Source organism: Nycticebus coucang, chromosome 14 (genome assembly GCF_027406575.1).
Source record: "Nycticebus coucang isolate mNycCou1 chromosome 14, mNycCou1.pri, whole genome shotgun sequence".
Lineage (NCBI taxonomy): Eukaryota > Metazoa > Chordata > Mammalia > Primates > Lorisidae > Nycticebus > Nycticebus coucang.
The window spans coordinates 18430294-18452852 of NC_069793.1; the positions used below are offsets into that span (position 1 = coordinate 18430294).

Sequence of the window (22559 nt, forward strand, 5' to 3'; positions counted from 1 at the left end):
CATGTTAAGATGATTAATACCTTGCAAGGTGAATTAGATAATGAATTACCAAAAGAGCATATGTAGGTAGAGAAGGAGCACAATGTACTTTTCCTTTTTATAAAATAAGAAATCTGGGGTAAATAAAATGAGTATATATGCTCAAAATCACAAAGATGCCAGTTAAGAACAGATTTCGGCTCCATCTCTGCTCAAACCAATACTCTCAATCCACCTAACCATGCTGTTTTTCCTACTGGCAGCAGGGCTCCCATCAGGATAAAATAATAGGGGAAGAAAGAGATAAGCAAGGCAACATGGAAATACAGAAAGAGAATAATTGCAGATTTGGGGTTTATCCCACAAGACAAAAATTAGTCTCTTCTTGGTTACCTGGCCCCTACGATCACTAGATAGTCAAGTAACCGAGGACAGAACTTCTTCTTTTGCACCATGGTTCCAATTCATCAGTTCATCTCAGAGCCAACTTCAGGGCACCAAGCAAGGAGTCAGCAGTCCCAGGAGGAATTCTGGTATTATCTGAAAATCCAAGTCTAATAGGAAAAAAGTACCGATAAGATCCATTGCTGTGCCTAAGGGGCTCATCTCTCTAACTGTATCCCAGCCAGGGGCACAGGTCAAAAGTCCTTCCACTTTAGAACTAAAGATAGGAAAACCTGATGCGTGCCTATTCTAGTATCTAGGTTTATGAGCTCGCAGAGTCAAATGTCAAGAAGTAGGACAGGGCAGTGCATGTGGCTCAGTGAATGTGGCCCTTTATACCAAGGGTGGCAGGTTCAAACCCAGCCCCAGCCAAACTGCAACAACAAAAAAAATGGCCGAGTGTTGTGGCGGGCGGCTATAATCCCAGCTACTTAGGAGGCTGAGGCAAAAGAATCGCCTAAGCCCAAGAGCTGGAGGTTGCTGTGAGCTGTGATGGCACAGCACTCTACCAAGGTGACAAAATAAGACTCTGTCTCTAAAAAAAAAAAAAAAAAGGTAGGATAAATAATGGCTCCACCTACCCATCTCTACCAACTAGCTTACTTCTAGCCTAACCCGTTTTCTGAAAACAGACCTAGGGAGTCTCATCTGGACTCAGACATTATGATAACAAAAACTGAATCATTTTCAGGATCCCTCCAGGGTGGATCAGGATCAAACTAGATTTTTCAATTAGCACTAATCTGCACTTCTAGGTCTAGATGGAAACCTAATTAATTCTGTTTCAACATTCTGCATTCAGCTTAATGCAAAAACACCATATAGCCTGTCTAGTTAATTGCATTCAGACAACAACAGCTCGCTATTATACCTCATGGGATCTCAGATGACCAATGTCCATTCCCCAATTGCTCAAATGAACTACTTTTGTTCCCCTTCAAGCAAGAAAGAGGCCCACTAGCTACTGCTACTAGCTCTGCCCTTGGTGCTGAATCACAGTCTTTCTCTTGTATTCTGGTCTCAGGATAGGACTCAGTAACACAATACATATAGATGAGGCCCGGTTATTATACATATATTACACAGGTTATGAATTAGATGCAGGACAAGAGAGGTGCTCAGAGAAATTTCTAAACCATGTCCTACAATTAGGAAAAGTTTACATGGTCTTAATTTTAATTATTTTGCTCTTAGGTCTCCACACACTTCTCTAAATAAAATGTTTCACTCCACTACAGGACTATGTCCAGTGCTCTAGGATTCCACTCTGTGCTCCGCATGTGGCCTAAGACCTTGTTCAATGTACACACAGAGAATCCCATTACCCTACACACACCCCAATTCCTTGTCTGCTGTTGTGTGCATGCCCATACATACACACTCCCTGTGTGTTTAAGGCCCTCTTTGATTTAAATAATGTGAAGTTCTACCTTTTCTCTCTCTGGCTAATAATAAACAAGACTCATTTGCAATACCTCTCAACTCCTCAAAATACTGCTCCCCTCCTTCCCTTGCTTCTTGTAGAAGACCTGGAGGTAATAGGATTCAGTTTTATCTCCATAGCGACTCTGGCTCCCAGCACTATTTATAGCAGGGCCATAGCCCCTCCCCTGCTTGGTGACCGCTCAGTGCTAGCAGCTGCTACTCAGAGTCAGCCAGGGACCATAACAATTCACTCTCCTTGAGTCTGGAGACACCTCTTCCACTGACAGCACTTGCTGATAATTAGGCTATCTTCTCCTCCATCTGTCTTTAGTTTGCATTTTGTCCTACTTCTGGCTTTAAAAAATTTTTTAATTGAATTTAATTATTTTTAGATTAGTCAAGTGCCGTAGTAAGAAGGGCGGGTAAAACTAGAACAAGGAGTTCAATCTGTAACCAAATGTCAACAATCAACTGATAACTCACTACCTTCGGACCAGGTATAAGTCCGACTTTTCATAGCAATATCTCCTCACAACTAAGTTCCTGAATATGCCATATATTCATTTCTAGCATCACCACTACTTAATGAACCCATCAATCCTTTGGTTCTCCCACCTGCTACAGAGCCATAAGCATACTGCAGAAGGTGGAGCACCAACATAAAACTGAGCTCAGCTCCTCCTAAGCAGAATAAGGGGACGATGTGGATGAAATATGGATGACACCATAATTTCTTCTACAAAGAATTATGCAGTTAATGTCATGGGATTAGGAAAAAAAGAATTATGTAGAAATGTCCACAGTGAGAGCCAAAATAGGTTAAAGTAAAACAGAATTTATAGGACCAGAGCTCTAGGCTAAGCCTTGAAATCTATGTTTACACTGAAAACCAGGAGCCCTTTCCAGCCAAAATTTCAAAGATCAAGACTGAAGTATTTCCTACCCATACAGTAATAGGATGGTGCCTCTTTTACCTGATTCCATCTCAGCTCCTTTCCACTGAAAACTATTTGATAAAACCCAAGTCATTCATAGTTTTCCTTTCCTCCCAGAGCTACAAGGACCCTGAGATCTTGTGACTATTCTAGCTACAAGTGGTAGAATAGATTTTTAGCCACAAAGTCATATCTCATCAGCAGCCACTGTCTTCAGTTATTCAGATTGCAGAGGTAACCAAGATTTTCCTTATTTTCTCCTCTCTCCCCTCCCCACAAAGACTAAAGCCTCTAACACCATCCACAACTTACACTCAGTCTTCATAACCAGCCAAGTTCAGACTCTGCCTCTTGCCTCAACCGTATTTACTAACGTGGAGCCCCTGGTTCCTATCTCCTTATATTCCAAAGGCATACCTCTACTGAAATCCTACATCACTATCCACTTCATCCAGACGCAGATTCAGAATCCACAAACCTTTAAGTTATCCATGCCTTTTCAACCTACAATGGCCATGCTAACCAGCCCTTTGGGTCTGTCCCTCCCTCGTTTTAGGCAGGATCTCAAAGTAAAACCGCAGGAACCAGAGAGCAATATGACATCTTTGCTGACGTGAGCACAACAGGAGGCTCTCCTTTCCTCCTTCCTTTCCCCAGGCAGTGACCTTGCAAGCTCATCAGCACAGACTGGTCCAGCATGAGGGAGAACTGGAGCAATGAGGCAAGCAATTGGCAGGCTTGGGGAAGAGGAAAGGAGAGGACAGGAAAAGGAGGAAGAATTTAGAGATGCACGAGGACAGGGAGCGGAGCGGTTGCAAGAAGATTATTACATGGTGTATCCACTCTCCAACAAGTCAATTTGAAACATTAAATTTTTAAAAAATAATCTTTATTAAAAGAACTAAATGTGGTTATCCAAATCATAACCAAAAATGACGCGCGCACAAGTACAGCGCCAAGCGCTGTGCAGACTTGGGCCCGGGGCAGGATAGCTCTGTCCGCCCCCTCACCTGCTGGACAGTTCTCCCCCGCCCCGGCCCGGAACCAGCGCCGCCCGCCGGGCGGGAATCGAGCCAAGCAGCCCCTAGCAGCGCCCGAATCTCCATCCTGCACCCCCTCGGCGTCCCGGAGCGCCCCCACTGACCCCGCCCCCTTCTCCGATCCGGGCCTCACTCCCTCCACGCCCTTTAACTCATTAGGGCCTCCTCAGAGACCCTTTCTTCCTAGAGCCCCCGTTTCCCTATAGGAGTCCCTAAAATACCCAAATACCAGTCTAGGACCCCATTAGCCCAGGTTCTCCTACCTCCCGAGTGTCGGGGGACCGGCCAGGCCCGGCCTGACGTCCCCCGGTAAGGGAGCGTCAGTCACTCCCGCGCTCGGGGCCGCTCGGAGCGAGCGCCAGTTCCGCGTCCGCACCTGGGGGCGCGTACCACTCGGACCGTGCGGAAACGCTAGGCTGAGGGGGCCGGGGCCGTACCATTCACTCCTGGGGGAACAGGGCTGCACCAAGCCCAGCGCTGCAGGGTGCAGTAGACCAGGAGAAAGGCGGCTACGTACACACCTATCCGTGTGGAAATGGGAACGATGGGGCACGCTGGGCCAGCCCAGTGCCACGGAGTGCCAAGGGGAGGACCCGAAGGAATATCTTTTGTTTAGGTTCCTCACACGGATTTTAATCCGACTCGGTAATAGAGCCCATTTCGACGAAATACCGATTAATCCCAAACGACTTCTCAGAATAAAGAGGCCGTGAGCTCTCTCATCCTCTCTCCACACCTCACCTCCCTCCCCCTGCCCGCGTCTTGGAAGTGCCCGGCCTCCAGGGCTGGAAAGCCGGCTACCCAGGCGGTGGAGCCTACCAATTCTAGGGCAGCGGGGGGGGCTCCAGGCGGCCACGGAATCACCTACACCAGGCGCGCACGCGGGAAGGGGGCGTGAGCAGTGCCGCGGTGCCCGCTGGGAAGTGAAGTCCAGTCCTTTCGAGATACCAAATCCGCCACAGGCCAGCCTGCCGGGGGCATCAGGGGGCTTTCCTTCCTGTCCCATAGGGCCTGGGGGCCGAACCGGGCCCTGGGTCTTTCAGGTTGTGCCATTTTTTCAAACGTCAACCGGAAAACCTGACGCACTATACATAGGCACGTGTGGTGCATGGCCGAGGCATCCTGAAAATTCAACACTTCCTCCCGCACATAAAGATAACCCGATCCCACCTGGCACACTAACGGGGAGGGGGCGGGTGTCTAAGCCTCAGCATTTCATTTACAGCGCGATGGGCTAGTAAAAAGGGGCCTCCCCGCGCCGGCGCTCCCGCTGTTACTTGTGACATGTTCCCCTCCTCGGAGTCTGGAGGAGGATCCTAAAGGACTCAGGCTTCCTCCTTCTCTGCTGTGCCCCACCCCCAGTCCAGAAATTGGTTTCTCTCATTCTGTGTTCGTTTTGGTCTGCTTTCCTGTGCAAACAGCGCCAGACCTATCAGTGAGGCAGCCCCGAGGCATTTATGGCCAAGCCACAGAGTGACAGTGGAGAATTTCTCTTGGGGCCTTAAGGGGAAAACAGGAAGTGGTAGAGGCAGGATGGGCAGGGCAGTGGAGAAGCCTGTGTAAAGTGGCCCCCAGGCTCACGGGTTTGGTGGGGTCAGGACAGTCTTCAGAGGGAGCACAGCGTTAGCACGCTCCTCACTGCCCCGCAGCTACAAAACTTCGAACCCTTTGACTCTCCTTTAATGCCAAGTGAGGATCTTCTTGCCCAGCTCCCAGGAATGTTTGCCCTTCTCAGTCAGCTCCACCTCTGGGAGACAGAAGAAATGGGGGCAGAACAGTCATTCGTTCACATCCCAGATCTCAGAGAGCAGAGGGGGGAGCTTTTTGTCCTGCAGGCGAAGTGCAAACACTTGCTCCGAGTGGACGCTGCTCAGGGTCCGGAGGCTCACCAGTTTCATTAGCATCCGTGGGAACATCAGTTGGTCCTGGGGAAAGGAGAAGGACAAGTGCAGCCTTTGCCTCTCCCCAGGGAAGGACATGGTAGGGAAGTTGTGGGAAGGATGGAGAATCTCATCTATGCATGATGTAGTCAGAGAGGGATTCTTGAAGGGAAAGTAGGTGTGTCAGGGAATGGGCCTGTTGGAGGAGGAGCGTGGACACCATGGGGAGACTCACATGAGGGTGGTGGATGGAGACGTAAGCATGCAAGGCCTCCACGTATGTGTGTTGCAGCCTCTCTACCTGGAGCTGGTCCTGCACGTTGGGCCGGTCTGTAGGTCACCAATAGAGTTGAGGAGCAGGTCTTGCCAGGGTCTTAGTTCCATACCCCAAATAACAACCCAAGAGGTTGCGTGGGACATGCCCCACCCAACCTCTCCTATCCCAAAATAACACAGCAAGAGCCCTCCCACCCTGTAGTGCAAGTCCTTGCTTGCTTTCCTCTTGCCCCTCCTCCACACCTGCAGAGAAGATGCTGATGGCAATGAGCAAAGCAAACTCAGCGTCATTGAGTTGCAGCTCATTCATGGCTCTGGAAAACTCAAAGATGGGGTTGATGAATTCCACCTGCAGCCCTGGGGAGGAAGAAGGAGGGCTGAGGCATGTGGCAGGAACACCAGAAACTTCCTTCCCTCATCCAACTCAACTTAGGGAAATACATGAAACTTAATAAGACCCGTCAGGACTCTGCCATGTAACCTTGGCAAGAATGAGGATAGTATCTGAATCTATTCATAAGAGTGTTGTGATGTCCCAGCTACTCGGGAGGCTGAGGCAAGAGAATCGCTTAAGCCCAGGAGTTGGAGGTTGCTGTGAGCTGTGTGAGGCCACGGCACTCTACCAAGGGCCATAAAGTGAGACCCTGTCTCTACAAAAAAAAAAAAAAAAAAAAGTGTTGTGATGGTTCCGTGATAAAGCATGCAGAACACTTAGCATGCAGAACACTTGGCATGTAGACCATGCTAAATAAAATAAATCTGTTGTTCTTTTTCATTTTATTTTATTTTATTTGGAGACAGGGTCTCACTCTGTCACCCAGGCTGCAGTGCAGTGGCACAGTCATAGCTCACTGCAGCATCAAACTCCTGAGCTCCAGCAATTCTCCCGATGCAGCATCCCAAGACCTCAGACTACAGGTGCATACCACCACACCATGTCCAGTTAAATTTTAGGTTTTTTGTAGAGATGGGGTCTTACTATGTTACCTAGGATGGTCTTGAAATTCTGACCTCAAATGATCCTCCCAAAGTGCTGGGATTACAGGCAGCAGCCATTGCACCTGGCCAATTTTATTAGAATTCTTGAGGCACATTTCTAGAATAAAGACAATTCTTATTTTTGTTTATAAAGAAGACTTTCATTGGCAATTGGCCTTACTTATTTGAATATTAGACATACCTTTCACGTATGACATCCTAGAGGGAATATAGGGAATACAGCAGCATGCTAGAGGATATAAACTCTGCCACCAGTCTGCCCAAGTTTGAGTCCTGGCTCTATCATTTACTAGGCTTTGTGACACTGAGTGAGATATTTAACCTCTCTGGGCCTTGGTTTTCCCAGCTATAAAATAGAGATAATAGTAGTACCTACTTCATAAAGTCCTTAGAATAATATATAGCATACATGGTAATTACCACATGTTAAATAAATAATAAAAAATTTTTTATGGAACCAGTCTTCTTCTTAAGGTCAAACCATTACCTAAAGTCATGACACCCAGAGAGAGCTTCTCCCATACACGTTGTCAAAATGTCTGCACCCGACATGTTCCCTAGGCTTTGTCAGACTTCTTTTGGCAACCATCCACTATACTTTTCCATTTGAGGCTTCTTGATTAGTCACTTCCTGTACTTTCACCCTGATGTTTATCAAGAGTTGTGTGTTGGTCCATTTAACAGGCAAGGCCTATTTTATAAAGCATTTCTTGGTGAGGTTTTGAACCTTAAAGTGTGCCAAACAGACCCTTTATAGAGGGGTACAGAGGACGTTCTGGAATTGGGTTATGCCCCTGGAGGGTCTGCTAATGCTTACTGAATGAATGCCTCAAACATGCTCAGTCCGTGTCATTAGACAGCCATCATATGCAGCAAATGGTAGTGGATGTAGTGGGGGAAGAAGACCTCACCGAATAGAGCCCCTGTCCCTTCTCCTCAAGTCCTCACTGATGAAATGAGAAAGACAAACATTATGACATCAAAACTGCTTATGTAAATAAATCTATAAATAGGTACAGATTCAGACAGCACAAGTTCATGAGTGCTGAAGGAACACAGAGACCTTAGAACTGGGAAGGATTCAGAAAGGAAGATGTTCCAAAGAAAAAGGAGGCCATGGTTGAGAAGGTCTGGGATAATAACAATTTAGGGGAAGGGTAGGTTGGAAGAGAAGTGGGCCTGGGCTTTTTTTTTTTTTGAGAAAGCTTCACTCTCTCATCCTGGGTAGAGTGCCAGCATATCATAGCTGACAGCAACCTCAGTCTCTTGGGCTCAAGCGTTCCTCTTGCCCCCCTCCCAAGTAGCTGGGACTACAGGTACCTACCATGACACCTGGCTATTTTTAGAGATGGGGCCTTGTTCTTGCTCAGGCTGGTCTTAAACTCCTAAGCAATCCACCACCTTAGGCTCCCAGACTGCTAGGATTAGAGATGTGAGCCACTGTGCCCAGCCTGGGGCTAGGCTTTAAACCTGGACAGTCATCAGATTGCCCTGATTAGGTGCCTATATATGCGGGCAGCATCCTAGGCACTACAGAAGGCAAGAGGTACAAACACAGCCTTATCATGTCCTATGTTAAGAAAGCTAGAAAGCTTTCTAGAAAGCTCACTGAGTGGCCTGTGTTGGGATAAGAGATACATGAGCTGGCCTGAAACCAAGGAAGGCTTTATGGACTCTGGCCTGGAAACAGATCTACCATCCCTGAGAATGGAGGCACAGCATCAACTATATTTTACAGACCCATTCAGCTGTCAAGCTACAAGGTCTCCTATGCAGGCTCAGTTCCAGTTACTTTCAAACTCTCAGCCTCCCATCTTTTCCCAGCCCTGCTCCTGGAACACAAACATTACCAACAACTGAATATGAGGGGGCTGTGTGCTTAGCCCCCAGGCAAGCATCAGATAGAGAGCAGCAATGTGTATAGATACTCCTATATCGGGAGTATCGGGAACAGCAATGTGTATAGATACTCCTATATCGGGAGTATCTTGGAGCAGATACTCCCGATATAGGATAAGGATAGATGCATTCATTCTTAGCTTACAACTGCCCCTCTCGTTTGCCATGTTTCAGCTCCAGTTTGCCAGTTCATTAGAAAGAGCAATTGAAATAGAGTAAGGAAGGGCGGCGCCTGTGGCTCAGTGAGTAGGGTGCTGGCCCCATATGCCGAGGGTGGCGGGTTCAAACCCAGCCCTGGCCAAACTGCAACAAAAAAATAGCTGGGCGTTGTTGCGGGCGCCTGTAGTCCCAGCTACTCCGGAGGCTGAGGCAAGAGAATTGCGTAAGCCCAAGAGTTAGAGGTTGCTGTGAGCCGTGTGATGCCACGGCACTCTACCCAAGGGCGGTACAGCCCTTTTTTTTGTCTCTACAAAAAAAATAAATAAATAAAAAGAAATAGAGTAAGGAAAATCAGCCTCCAAGATCCCTAAAGAGCACATCTGAGAAGAATTTGTTCATTTTTTGACTACTAAAAAGCTTTTGCAGTGGTTTTCAAAATTTCTTCTTCTAGCTGTAAAATCTTTTAAGCAAAATGTTATGCAGAAGCATAATATATAATGCAGATTTAAATGAAGCTTCTTGTTTGGCTAAAATAAGGATGAAGGACAATTCCTATGCTTCCTTGTTTCTTCTCCAAAGTGACACTTCCAGAAACCCCTCAGATTCCTTGGAAACAGTGTGAAAACCACTGGCCTAAAGCAACACAGGACAAAGGTCCATCAGCATTCTAATTTTCTGACTTCAAAAAACAAGAAGAGGGGTGGCACCTCTGGCTCAGTGAGTAGGGCACCAGCCCCATATACCAAAGGTGGCGGGTTCAAACTCAGCCCCGGCCAAATTGCAACAAAAAAATAGCTGGGCGTTGTGGCAGGCGCCTGTAGTCCCAGCTACTCGGGAGGCTGAGGCAAGAGAATCGCCAAGAGTTGGAGGATGCTATGAGCTGTGACACCACAGCACTCTACAGAGGGGGACAAAGTGAAACTCTGTCTCTAAAAAAAAAAAAAAAAAAAAAAACAAGAAGAGGCTCAGTGCCTGCAGCACAGTGGTTACAGTGCCAGCCATATACACCCAGGCTGGCGGGTTTGAACCCAACCCAGGCCAGCTAAAACAACAATGACAACTGCAATAACAAAAAAATAGCCAGGCATTGTGACAGATGCCTGTAGTCCCAGCTACTTGGGAGGCTGAGGTAAGACCATTGCTTAAGCCCAAGAGTTTGAGGTTGCTGTGAGCTGTGATGCCATGGCTCTTTACTGAGGGTGATGCTCTGTCTCAAAAAAAATAAAAATAAAAATAACAAGAGGAGCCTTCCTTTTCTAGCCACCTAAAACTCGGACCTATGGCTCTGTAGTCACTATAGGCCCATGACCAGAATCACTTGACCATCCAACCCAATCCCTTTGTGATCTCAGTTCCCACCTGCTTTGGCAAAGTCTTCCCTGTTATAACTGAAATCCTTGAGGAAGGTGATACTCTCACTCCCAGGGTTGTACCTCCGAGATGTCTCCAGAAGCATCACCTGCATACAAGTAGCAGATCTCAAACACAATCTAGGAGGGCTGGTCTCGCTACATAGCCCCTTTGAGGGAAGATCGAGTCTCCTCATCCCCACTTCCCAGTGGATTTGGCTCTCCCAATGGGATGTATGGAGGCCCCTCCCACAGATAACCCCAATCTGGTTCTCCCTTTATCCCTTGCCCTTTTCTAGCCACCTCAATTGCAGAGGTCTTCAGCAGGGCAATCTGGTCCTCCCGGCTGAGCTGCAGGAAGCCAGGCAGCTGTTTGGCAAAGTCAACGATCTCCTGTACAGAGATGATGGCCAGCTCCGTGAAGTGGGCAAAACGCTGCTGACGGGCCTCCCGGCTCTGGGGATCTGGTGCCATGGGCCAAGGCTACCCAGGAAGGCAAGGAGGGAAAAGGCAAACCACTTTGAGTCAGATGTCAAGAAGCCCACTGGTGCTCTGGGTGCAGCCACCTCTTCCCAGATCTGTCAAGTACCGTAACTCGAAGCTGGTCAGAAAATGAGCGCCTGTTACACTGTTGTTGGGCAGCAACCAGCTTCTCAATCATGTCCAATTGCTCTGGGCTGAGCTGCGGCAGGACCTGGGGAGGTGAGGAAGCCCTCAGGGGCAGGGACGTGGCCTGAGTCAGTTCCTCCTCTTGCCGCTTCAGTTTCTTCAGGCGGATCTGTTCTTCTGATAAGACACCTAAGGACGGGGACAGGTGTAAGGAAGGAAGAAGAAGGGAGACAGGAAGCAAGGATGGGGCATAGAGGGGTGGTCTGGGGCTCCAGAAAAGCAGAGAATGCTGGATAAAGGCAAGGAAAAGATCTTTTTTTTTCTTAGAGACAGAGTCACACTCTGTTACCCAGGCTGGAGAGCAGTGGCACAATGATGGCTCATTGCAGCCTCCAACTCCTGGCCTCAAGGGATCCTCTCTACCCCCCAGGCTCAGGCACCCAATGCCCTCACACCCTGACCCACCTCTTTCACTCAGTCTCTCCCTCCACTCCAGTCCTGGACACTCACACTCCTCCCGCATGCCAGCCTGGCGGCATTTGCGAAGTCGACACTCCTGGCACTTTCGGCGCATGTAGGTGTCCATGGGGCAGTGGCCACCGCTGTGGCAGACGTAGCGTGCTCCCTTGATGACACTGCGGCGGAAGAAGCCCTTGCAACCCTCACAGCTCAGCACGTTGTAATGAAAGCCGGAGGCCTTGTCCCCACACACACTGCACAGCTCATTCCCCAGCATTTTAGGCGCTGGCCCCTTTTTTCGCTTTTGTGGACGGAGCTCTGGAAACAGGGAAGGCCCTTAATGTTCTCCCCCACCCAGCCACTACCCTGCATTCCCTTCATGATACAATCTAGTCTCTCTATTATAAACCCTCATTCACCAACTGCAATTATGCCCTGCATACTGTATGATCCCTTTATATGGACTGATCCTTATAACAACCATATTACTATTTCCATTTCACAAATAAGGAAATTGAGGCTTAGAAAGATATAAGGTAGAGACAAAATTCACACTCAGATCACTCAAGCCTAATTAACTCCAAACCCTTTGGACTCCACCATGATATTATAAGGAACCCCTCCCAGATCCGGGGAGCTCCTATCTCCTCCAAATCCAGAAGCTCCTCACCTGTGGATTCTGAAGAGGGCTCTGCCCTGGGGAGCAGAGTTTTGGGTTCTGCTGCCTCCAGCCCCATCCCAATAGATTGGGGCATCCTGGCTTCCCCTCTGAGGATGCAGTTGCTGCTCACATCTTGTGCATCTGGCTCCCACAGCTCCACTGCAGAGTCTGAGACCCAAAAGAACAGCACAAAGGGGTCTCAGGCTCCATCTCAGACCTGTTTCCACAACATCCTCGCTGGAGAACTGCAAACTCAGCCTCACCCTTAGAGGGCAGCAAAGCCTCAGCTCAGGCTTTGAGAGCCCAGGGTTTGTGTGGGCTCTAGGACTAGTCACTTACAATCCCTTGTATCTCAAGACCTTAAATGAAGATGTTAACCTCTGTCTCCTTGGGGGACTTGCATGCATCCATTTCTGATCAGACAGAACTCTTTAAAGCCTGAGCTGGGTAAGCACCAGGCATGCCAACTCTCCCCAGCAGCAAGCCCAGATTGGGGAGGATTGGGCCAGCAACAGAACCAGGACAGAGGTGATCTGGGCAGGAGGCAGGCAAGGCTAAGAATGAGCTCTGTACTGCTCTCTGTAGGAGAGCAGAATGCAGGTAATGAGGGAGGTAAGGGAGGAGAGAAGCCTAAGATCTGGGCTCAGGGGAGAAGGCTGGAATGGAGACACTTACCAGGAGAAACATCAGGCACCGGGGCCTCCAGCCACAAGGACATCTCTTCCTGGAGTCCTGGACATTACCAAGGCACTGTCCTGCAGGAATGACCCAGGTTACTCTCTTCTGGAATTGGGCTCCTTCCTGACCTCAGCTCCCTTTTCCTCCCGATCCTGTCTTTTATTCATACTAATAACATCAGTCAACTTACTTGCCATATACTATTAGTCTATACTAAGGTTCTATATGCTTTCCCCATCACTATTAAATCAAGACTATTTTTTCTGTGAGATAGTGGTCTTGCTATGTTGCCCAGGCTGGAGCTAGAATGCAGTGGCTATTCACAGGCACACTCACACACTCTTAATAGCCTTTAACTCCTGAGCTCAAGCAATCTTCCTGTATCAGCCTAGGAGCAGCTGGGACTACCAGCAAGTGATACCATGCTTGGCTCAGGACTAGTCTTTTTTTTTTTTTTTTTTTGTAGAGACAGAGTCTCACTATCGCCCTCGGTAGAGTGCCATGGCATCACACAGCTCACAGCAACCTCCAACTCCTGGGCTGAAGCGATTCTCTTGCCTCAGTCTCCCAAGTAGCTGGGACTACAGGCGCCCACCACAACGCCCAGCTATTAAGACTAGTCTTAAACCCATTTTAGAGATGAGCAAACTGAGGTTCAAAGAGGTTAACTAAATTGCCTATAGTTACACAGTTAGGCAGTGGCAGAGCCAAGACTCCAAGCCTGGCCACCTTGACTCCAGAGTCTGAGCTCCCAGACACCATGCCTGCCTTCTCCCCAAATTCCCCCTCTAGGCCATAGGAAATGTTTGGGTACATCTGCCTTCCTTCTGTTGAGGCCCCTTCCCCCTCGCTCCAGCAATGACAGCCAAATTGGGCAAGATCAAGAGATAGAATTGAGGCTCCCTCCACCCACTGAAACATGCTGCTTATTAGAGAAACTCACTCCTGCCACTTTCCAAGGTCCCAGCAGAAACTTCTCGCCTCTAAAAGTCTTCCCACTTCATATACAGGACCTTCTTCCCCCAGAACCCCTGGAGTTATTCTAAATAGAGCCCCATCCCTGTCCTAGGCTTCCATCGCTATCACCCACCCACCCCTACTTCTTACTGGAGACCCCTTTCAAAGATCCCTCCACCCCAACTCAGACTATACACAGAGACCAGGCTGCTGCTAAGAAGCAGACCCACCGAATCCCCAGGCCACCAGACTTCCTGGCTGGGCAGTCTCTGGAGCCCCCTTGCTGGGAGAACAGAATGGTGCAGTTCCTTGTCCAGAAGTCTAAGCGCGGTGAGGTGGAGCTGAGCACAAGAGGGACCTGGAGCCCCAGGGAAGTAGCAGTGTAGGGAAAGGCTGAGGGGAGGGACTGCCAAGGGGTCGGGCCACCTCTCCTTCCTGCCTGGCGACCCGGAGCCCAGCCGACTGGAGCCCTCGCCTCCTCAGCCCCCGCCCACAGGGCAGCTTCCCCACCAGGCTGACTCCTCCCCAGCCAGCCACCCCCTCAGCCCAGCGCCACCCCTACCTTCTACCCCCAACTAAGACAGTCACAGTTCCTTGCAGACCGGCACAATTCCAGGTCTCCCCACTTCCTCTCCTCACCCCAGCGGCTCTTAGCTATTCTTACAGAAGGACTGCCTCCCAGGCACCCCCACCCCAATCCCAGCAGCCTCCAGAGTCAGCGTTCCCTCCCCTCCATGGACACCTCACAGAGCAAAGGTCCCAGCACAGCCCGGAATTGCAACACCAAGCCCCAGCCTGCCTTCCCAGCCTCCCTCCTCCTCCATTGCCTCTGGGAAGGGGCCAAGAAGCTCTCCCCACTAGCTCTAAATCTGAGCCAAGCTGGTGGAACTCCAGGGGTGGAAAGAGGCAGGTGCTGGGCCTTGCAGGGAATCTCTGTATGTGGGTACCCTGCAGGGGCCACAGAGAGATGAGGCTAGGAGAGAAGGGCTGGTAGGAAGTCAGCTGTGAACAATGGCAGGCCTGGGATAGGTGTGGGGTGGCAGGTGGCCAGTAGCCCAGGTGCCATCCCAGAATGGACCTGGGAAGGTATGCAGGTTGCCTCATCTAGGGACAGTCCCATCTGAAGTAATGGCAGCCTCTATCCAGCATCTACTGAGACTATAGCCATAGTCTTCCTGCCCTGCTGTCTGGGACATGAATTCTATCCCTGAAGGCAGACACCAAGTTTTATTGATTTTATGTCCCAAATAACCCTGGGAACAGGGGCTGGCATAGAGGAGGTAACAGAGTAGGTCTTGGGTTCCTGTTTATTAAATGAGTAAATAAGAAAAATCTGATCCTCTTCCATACTATACTTGCTAGTTGTAGTCAATTTCAATTCAGCATGGTGAATTAGTGTTTGAGCTCAGGGCCCAGAATTTGTGTTCAATTCCTGGCTCTGTCTTTTATTATCTGCGTGATATTTTTTTTTTTTTTTTTTGAGACGGAGCCTCAAGCTGTCGCCCTGGGTAGAGTGCCGTGACATCACAGCTCACAGCAACCTCCAACTCCTGGACTCAGGTGGTTCTCCTGCCTCCACCTCCAAAGTAGCTGAGACTACAGGCACCTACCACAATGCCCAGCTATTTTTTGGTTGCAGCCGTCATTGTTGTTTGGTGGGCCTGGGCTGGATTCGAACCTGCCAGCTCAGGTGTATGTGGCTGGCGCCTTAGTCGCTTGAGCCACAGGCACCGAGCCTACCTGTGTGATTTTGATTGAGCAAGTTACTTGATGACTCTGAACCTTTGTTTCCCTATCTTTAACGTAGGGATAGTGATTAAGTTTTGTCACATAAGGTTGTGAGAATGAAATAATAGATCACAGCACAGTGTGGAACAGTGTTCAAGAAATGCAGCAGTTATCACAACCTCTCCACTTACTTCAGCTGTGAGTTTTCCCATCACCTCGAATCCATACATTAACCTTGTGCTTGTTTCCATATATGGTATAAACACCTATCTTTTCTGGTTCTCAGAGCAGACACAAGATGGAGGAAGAGTAAGTAACGAGAGCCCCATTTGACAGAGAGCGATGAAGCTCATGTGAGGGCCTCTTCCAAGACTACACAGTTAGTGGACAAGCTGGGATCAGATTCCAAATGTCCTCACTCTAGTCTGTGCTTTTTGAGCTGTTTCGGAGTGCAGGGCAATCGTGTCTTGTTGCCTCATGGGTTTGATGGGCCAGTGAAGGGCTGAGATAAAAGAAGCCAGGGCTGGTGGGCTGCAATGAAAAGGCTGAGAGTTCTGCAGATGCTGAAGTTCAGATGTAGACGGCAAGGAGCTAAGGTTACTGCTGGTCGCTCACCCCCTGCCCCATTCCCAATTTCCTGCTCATGGGCTCTTCCTGTTTTGCTGTTAACTCCAGTTCCCATGGGCCCCACATTAAAGCATAGAACAGGGGCCAGGGCAGGCAGCCAGAGGGACTGAGACAGAGATGAACAGGGCACCAGGGAGAGAAAAGAGGAAAGAGGGAAAGAGTGGACATGGGGCCTGGGGTGGGACAGAAGGAACAGGATGAGAAAGGACAGGGAAAGGTGAAGCAGGGGAGGAAGCACAGAGTGAGGAGGGGAACAGGCAGGGGCTGGGGAGCAGATTTGAGAAGACAGCAGGCTGGGTGGTGTTGCAAAATCTGCCCATGTATTAATTTTCACATTTAAGAAAAACCCCTCTGACACTCCCATCTCAAACTTCTGCCTCCAGCTTTTGCTCTTGTTCCCCCTCATCACAAGGCCATCCCCTCACTAAGCCCCCACCCTGGTCTGGGCATCTCTGAGTCACGAGCACATGGCTCTTCATTCCTTGTGTTCCTTCTCTGATTTTCACAAGGCCTCAGCTGGTCTGAGAAAGTAAAAATGGGGGACTCCAGAACCACTGGAACTGTTCTGTCCCAGCACCCACATAACTAGTCCAGATTCCTCTTCCAGCCCTAACCCCATCTTCTGAAGCTCCTGAATGGCAGCATAGTCAGAAAATGTCCCTGAGACACCTGGTTTCAAGGAACTTGAGGTATAATACTGGTCTGAAGCCTGGTGATCTATCTTCTGGGAGCTAGGAAAAGCCTCCCTTATCTACTTCTGGTCCTCAACTCCCTCTCCTAACACCCTAGTCTCCTCATAGGTGGCTTCAAAGGACACAGGACCACACACAAGCCCCGCATGGAACCCTCTAACCCAGGCTGAAGCCAACTGCTGAAAATGCAGGTCAGGGCACCAACCTCCCCAAGCCAGGGAGTCAGCCTCAGCCTGTCTCATGTAGAGGAGGCTGCATTACCAGTACTGCACTACCAGAGCTACTCCATCAGGTTACAGGGAGTTCAAGAGCACTTTGATCCTCACCCCATGAAGAGGGAAAGAGAAAAGCAAACGGGAGAAGTCCAAAACCTGGTATTGGCCTTCCAGGTTGGTATTTCCACAGTGTTTCCAGAGACCAACTGTTAAGCCAGGACAAGTAGTTGGAAACACATGTACCACTTCAACAGTGCCACCTCCATGGCACAGTCCCATCTGCCCACAGGAGGTGTTAAATCCAAAGGCTCCTAGTCCTCTGGGCCTCTCCTGTGTTTCCTTGGCTCCTACAGTAGGCAACATCCTTGGAAACACACTCGAGGCTTTACCAAGTCACATTTCTGACTCCCAGAACTTCCAGAGGCTGCTTCTTGCAAAGCAAACCCTGAAGCAGAAATAGGAGCATTTACCTATTTACCAAAAGTGCTCCAGGCTGGGTGGTGTTACAGCTATAAGGCAGGATCTACAGGGACAGACTGTGGCAACTGCTTCTTACTCCCTCCTTTATCATTCTGGAAGGGTAGAAAGTGTGAGGATCATCTTGCAGACCATTGCGTATCTCCTCAAGTAACTTCTGCCCAACCTCCCAATCACAGATAGGGAACAATCCTGGAGTTCCTGCTTCCAAGACTTAGGAGTTCAAACATAGGGTAGTGCCTGTGGCTGCAGAGTGGGGTGCTGGCCCCATATACTGGGGGTGGTGAGTTCAAACCCAACCCTGGCCAAACTGCAACAATAAAAAAAATTAAAAAAAAAAAAGGAGTTCAAACATAATGTAGAAGATAGAAGGAGAGAAGAAAGGAACATTTATTTAGGCCCTATTCCATACATTTATCTTTACTTGTATTATTTCATTTATTCTCACAATAAGCCATAGGAGATAGTTATTAGCAAGGAGCAAATGTCAAATCTGAATATAGGTAAAGCTGATTCAAAAGCTCCAACTAAAAGAAAAAAAAAGGAAAAAGGAAAAATCACACAAAAAACAACTCACTTCATTACACAAAACTGCTTCCTCAGATGGGAAAAATGGTTAGTTCAGGATTTAGGTTTGTTCTGCTAACACAGGATAGAGTAGTGGCTCCCAAACTGGCCTAACCTTAAGAGATTCTGACTTGGGTGGCGCCTGTGGCTCAGTCGGTAGGGCGCCGGCCCCATATACCGAGGGTGACGGGTTCAAACCCGGCCCCTGCCAAACTGCAACCAAAAAATAGCCGGGCGTTGTGGCGGGTGCCTGTAGTCCCAGCTACTTGGGAGGCTGAGGCAAGAGAATCGCTGAAGCCCAGGAGTTGGAGGTTGCTGTGAGCTGTGTGAGGCCACGGCACTCTACCGAGGGCCATAAAGTGAGACTCTGTCTCTACAAAAAAAAAAAAAAGAGATTCTGACTTATATGATCTGGGGTAGGCCCATGTGTCCATCTATCTAACCATATGTCTTTTTATTTTGATTTTTTTTGGCATCAAAGTATTAGGAACTAAGGTATGAGAATTACAGAATCTTCTGGTAGAAAATATGCAGAAGTTGGGGAAGGGAGGGTCAAAAAACTAGAACAGAGCTCTAGGCCTTACCATCTACTCGTGATGTGTAATCCCCCCCTTTTCTAGATTTGCTTATTATAAAAATTGAAATAATAAGCCAGGCATGGTAGCTCACACCTGTAATTCCAGCACTTTGGAAGGCCAAGGCAAGAGGATCACTTGAGGCCACAAATTTGAGACCAGTCTAGGCAATAGTGTTTTACTATAAAAAGTAAAACAATTAGCTGGGTGTTGTGATGGACAGCTACAGTCCCAGCAACTTGCGAGGCTGAGGCAAGAGGACAACTTGAGCTTAGGAGTTTGAAGTTGCAGTAAGCTATAATGACACCACTGTACTCCACTGCACTCTGGCCTAGGAAACAGCAAGACCCTGTCTCAAAAAAATAAAATAAAATAACAATTAAAATAGTATCTGCTTCATTAATCCCTGTTACATGGGATACTTGCAGGCACAAAAGATACAAACATACTTGAACAAGTGTGGGAAGAAAAGCAAAAATTGAATTTGAAGGATTTTACTTGCTAAAATTGGGTAAGCCAAAGATTGCTAACCTGAAAGCAAAATTGTCTGGCTACTTTGTAAGGAGAGTAAGTGGCATATTAAAACAAAACACTAAAAACAAGAACAGGCTGGGGGCAATGGCTCACGCCTATAATCCTAGCACTCTGGGAGGCTGAGGAGACAGATTGCCTGAGCTCACGGCCAGACAAGCAAACAAACAAACCAGCTCAGTACCTGATAGCTCAGCAGGTAGGGCACCGGCTACATACACAGGAGCTGGTGGGTTCAAACCCAGCCTGGGCCTGCTGAACAACAATAACATCTACATCTAAAAAATAGCCGGGTGTTGTGGCAGGTGCCTGTAGTCCCAGTTACTTGGGAGGCTGAGGCAAGAGAATAATTTGGGCCAAAGAGTTTGAGGTTGCTGTGAGCTGTGACACCATAGCACTCTACCGAGGGCAACTAGTGAGACTTTTGTCTCAAAAATAAAATAAAATAAAATAAAATAAAATAAAAAATAAAAATAGAAGCTGAGGCAAGAGAATCAATTAAGCCCAAGAGTTTGAGGTTGCTGTGAGCTGTGACGCCATGGCATTCTACTGAGGGTGACATGGTTGAGACTCCATCTCAAAAAAAAAAAATAGCCAGGTACTGTGGCTGGCGCCTGTAGTCCCAGCGACTTGAGAGGCTGAGACAAGAGAATCTTGAGCCCAGGAGTTTGAGGTTGCTGCGAGCTGTGACACGACAGCACTCTAACAAGGGCGACAGAGTGAGACTGGCTCAAAAAATAAATAAATAACCACTAATATGGGTGGTGCCTGTGGCTCAGTGGGTAGGGAGTCAGCCTCATATACTGAGGGTGGTGGGTTCGAACCTGGCCCCAGCCAAACTGCAACAAAAAAATACCAGGCACTGGGCAGCACCTGTGGCTCAAAGGAGTAGGGTGCCAGCCCCATATACCAGAGTTGGCAGGTTCAAACCCAGCCCCAACCCCCCCCCAAAAAATAGCAGGGCATTGTGGTGGGCGCCTGTAGTCCCAGCTACTCAGGAAGCTGAGGCAAGAGAATCGCCTAAGCCCAAGAGCTGGAGGTTGCTGTAAGCTGTGATGTTACGCACTCTACAGAGGGTGATAAAGTGAGACTCTGTCTCAAAATAAATAAATAAATAATTAAAAAAAAAACACTAATACACAGTATTTTGCCAACTAGCCATGCTCCATTCAGTCCTACTAAGGTGCAAAGTCCTGTGATGGAAATTTCTTTCGTAAAGGTATTCTGTGGCCACCAACTATAATTCAGTAATGCAATTTAAGTAGCCTACAAGAATCAGCCCATTGTAAATATTATTTAACTGGGAAGCACAAAACTTGGGTTTTAATCCATTCTCCTAAACTGTGTGAGCTTGGTCAAGTCACTTCCTCTTTCTGGACGTTTTGTATAGTTTTCTAATCTGTAAGTAAGAGGACTAAGTTAGATCAGGGATTCAGAGATGCTGATTTATGAAACCTATAAATGGTTTTGTGAACTTCTTAGGATTATGCCTGTGTGTGTAGACATCTTTCTGGAGGAGGGGGGCAGTATTTTCATCTGATTCATAAGGGGGTTTGTGACTAAGGTTAAGAACGCTACTCGATGGGCGGCGCCTGTGGCTCAGTGAGTAGGGCACCGGCCCCATATGCCGAGGGTGGTGGGTTCAAACCCAGCCCCTGCCAAACTGCAACAACAAAAAAAATAATAGCTGGGTGTTGTGGCGGGCGCCTGTATTCCCAGCTGCTTGGGAGGCTGAGGCAAGAGAATTGTGTAATCCCAAGGTTGCTGTGAGCCATGTGACGCCACGGCACTCTACCCGAGGGCGGTACAGTGAGACTCTGTCTCTACCAAAAAAAAAAAAAAAAGAACGCTACTAGACACTGTGATTCATGCCTGTAATATTAGTGATCTAGTCTAAGATTGGAGGAACACTTGAGCCCAGGAGAATAACTTAGGCCAAAGAGTTTGAGGTTGCTGTGAGCTGTGAGCTATAGTGGGCTATAATCATGCCACTGCACTTCGGGCTGAACAATAGAACAAGATCCCCATCTCTGTCTTTTTTTTTTTTTTTGAGACAAGAGTCTCACTATGTGGCCATAGAGTGCCGTGGTGTCACACCTCACAGCAACCTCCAACTCTTGGGTTCAAGTGATTCTCTTGCCTCAGCCTCCCAAGTAGCTGGGACTATAGGCACCCGCCACAACACCCAGTTATTTTTTGGTTGCAGTTGTCACTGTTGGTCCACAAGCCCTGGCTGGATTCAAACCTCCCAGCTTTGGTGTATTTGGCTGGCACCCTAGCCGCTGAGCTACAGGTGCCAAGCCTAGTTCCCCATCTCTTAAAAAAAAAGAAAAAAAAAGGAATTATTTTAACTATTTGGCTACCCAGCCTTCAATTCTTATTCTGTTCACTCCTTGCTCTCCTCCATGACAACTCTGGAAGCAGTTTAGATCCTGAGGTACATATAATTAATGAATCTGGAGTCCTAGGGGGAAAATCAAGAGACAGTTGTGATCAATTCTGTTTCCCCAAGATCTGAGGTGATTTGTTTCTAGTGGGCAGATATGAATCTAAGCATCCACAGAGCCTATAATATAACCTTCTGCAACTGTGTGTAACTCCAAGCTCAGAGTTACAAAGTCCTGAGGCCAAACTGGCTGCATCTAAATCTTAATAGATAATGCCAAAGGGGCTTCTGATTCTGCGGAAACTCTACTTACTCCCACTTCATAATATGATTGCCCCCTTGCCCCATAACATCTCCCCTCTGGTCTGAAACTCCTTCCCTGCAGATTCAATGGGTTTGTAAAGTCTGAACATCCTGGGCAACCCAACTCCTTTGGGAAGAGGCAGGACTCGTAACGAACTAAACCTTGGAAGGGGATCGGAGGGATAATAGGGAAAGGACTAGAAGGGGAAACTCTGTTCGATGCATGAAAAGTAGGCTAGACTGGAGGCAACCTCAAGGACACAGGGAATCCAAAGTCCAAGGACACAGGGAGTCCAAAGTCCAACAGTTTACATGCTGTGCCCTGCACCCGCAAACAAGACCTATCCCAGGGAGCAGGAGCAGGGCTAGGGCTCTAGCCAAAGACAGGCGCGTGGAGAGGAGCGCCCTATTTCCCATCCCTCGCCGGTATTGTGCATCCACCTTGGCTTGGTCACGCCTGGCAGCACCCCGAACCGTGGAGGCGCTCGCTCTCCCCGCTATGGTCCAGCCCAATGCAAGCGCCACCTTGGTACAGGGTCTTCCCGGGCCGACGCAATCCCGAACTCATGGCCCTCTTTACCAAGTTGAGGTCTTCAAGCCCTGTCTGCCGCGCGAAGTCGCGCTATATTACCATGCTCCTCTGCCGTGGCCAGATTGCGAACCTCCTACATTAGTTTTCTGGTAGATAATTGCTTTCTTCTACAACCCC

The 22559-nt window shown here is 48.5% G+C and overlaps 2 protein-coding genes across 58 annotated transcripts in view; both read right to left on the minus strand.

The window, feature by feature from the left end:
• The window catches only part of MADD (MAP kinase activating death domain), a 54124-nt gene extending 49900 nt beyond the window's left edge, over window positions 1-4224 (minus strand). For all 50 annotated transcript variants that reach the window (XM_053560336.1, XM_053560335.1, XM_053560320.1 and 47 more), the window contains exons 1-2: window positions 4087-4224; window positions 373-533 (exon numbers count right to left, since the gene is read on the minus strand). In XM_053560336.1, the coding sequence (XP_053416311.1) occupies window positions 373-434 (62 nt within the window). In that variant the 5' untranslated portion in view covers window positions 435-533; window positions 4087-4224. The remainder of the gene's footprint in view (window positions 1-372; window positions 534-4086) is intronic.
• Window positions 4225-5486: 1262 nt separating this feature from the next.
• Window positions 5487-22542, minus strand: NR1H3 (nuclear receptor subfamily 1 group H member 3). 8 transcript variants are annotated; one of them, XM_053560350.1, is made up of 11 exons: window positions 14312-14461; window positions 13980-14107; window positions 12790-12869; window positions 12124-12282; window positions 11460-11771; window positions 10975-11183; window positions 10689-10868; window positions 10396-10495; window positions 6223-6336; window positions 5939-6033; window positions 5487-5748 (listed from the first exon to the last, which is right to left on the minus strand). In XM_053560350.1, the coding sequence occupies exons 3-11, from the start codon at window positions 12830-12832 to the stop codon at window positions 5602-5604; spliced, it is 1359 nt and encodes a 452-aa protein (XP_053416325.1). In that variant the 5' UTR covers window positions 12833-12869; window positions 13980-14107; window positions 14312-14461; the 3' UTR covers window positions 5487-5601. The 8 variants fall into 8 exon arrangements, with proteins under 8 accessions (XP_053416325.1, XP_053416328.1, XP_053416326.1 ...); XM_053560353.1 differs by lacking the exons at window positions 13980-14107; window positions 14312-14461 and adding an exon at window positions 22482-22542; XM_053560351.1 differs by lacking the exon at window positions 13980-14107.
• Window positions 22543-22559: the final 17 nt, after the last annotated feature.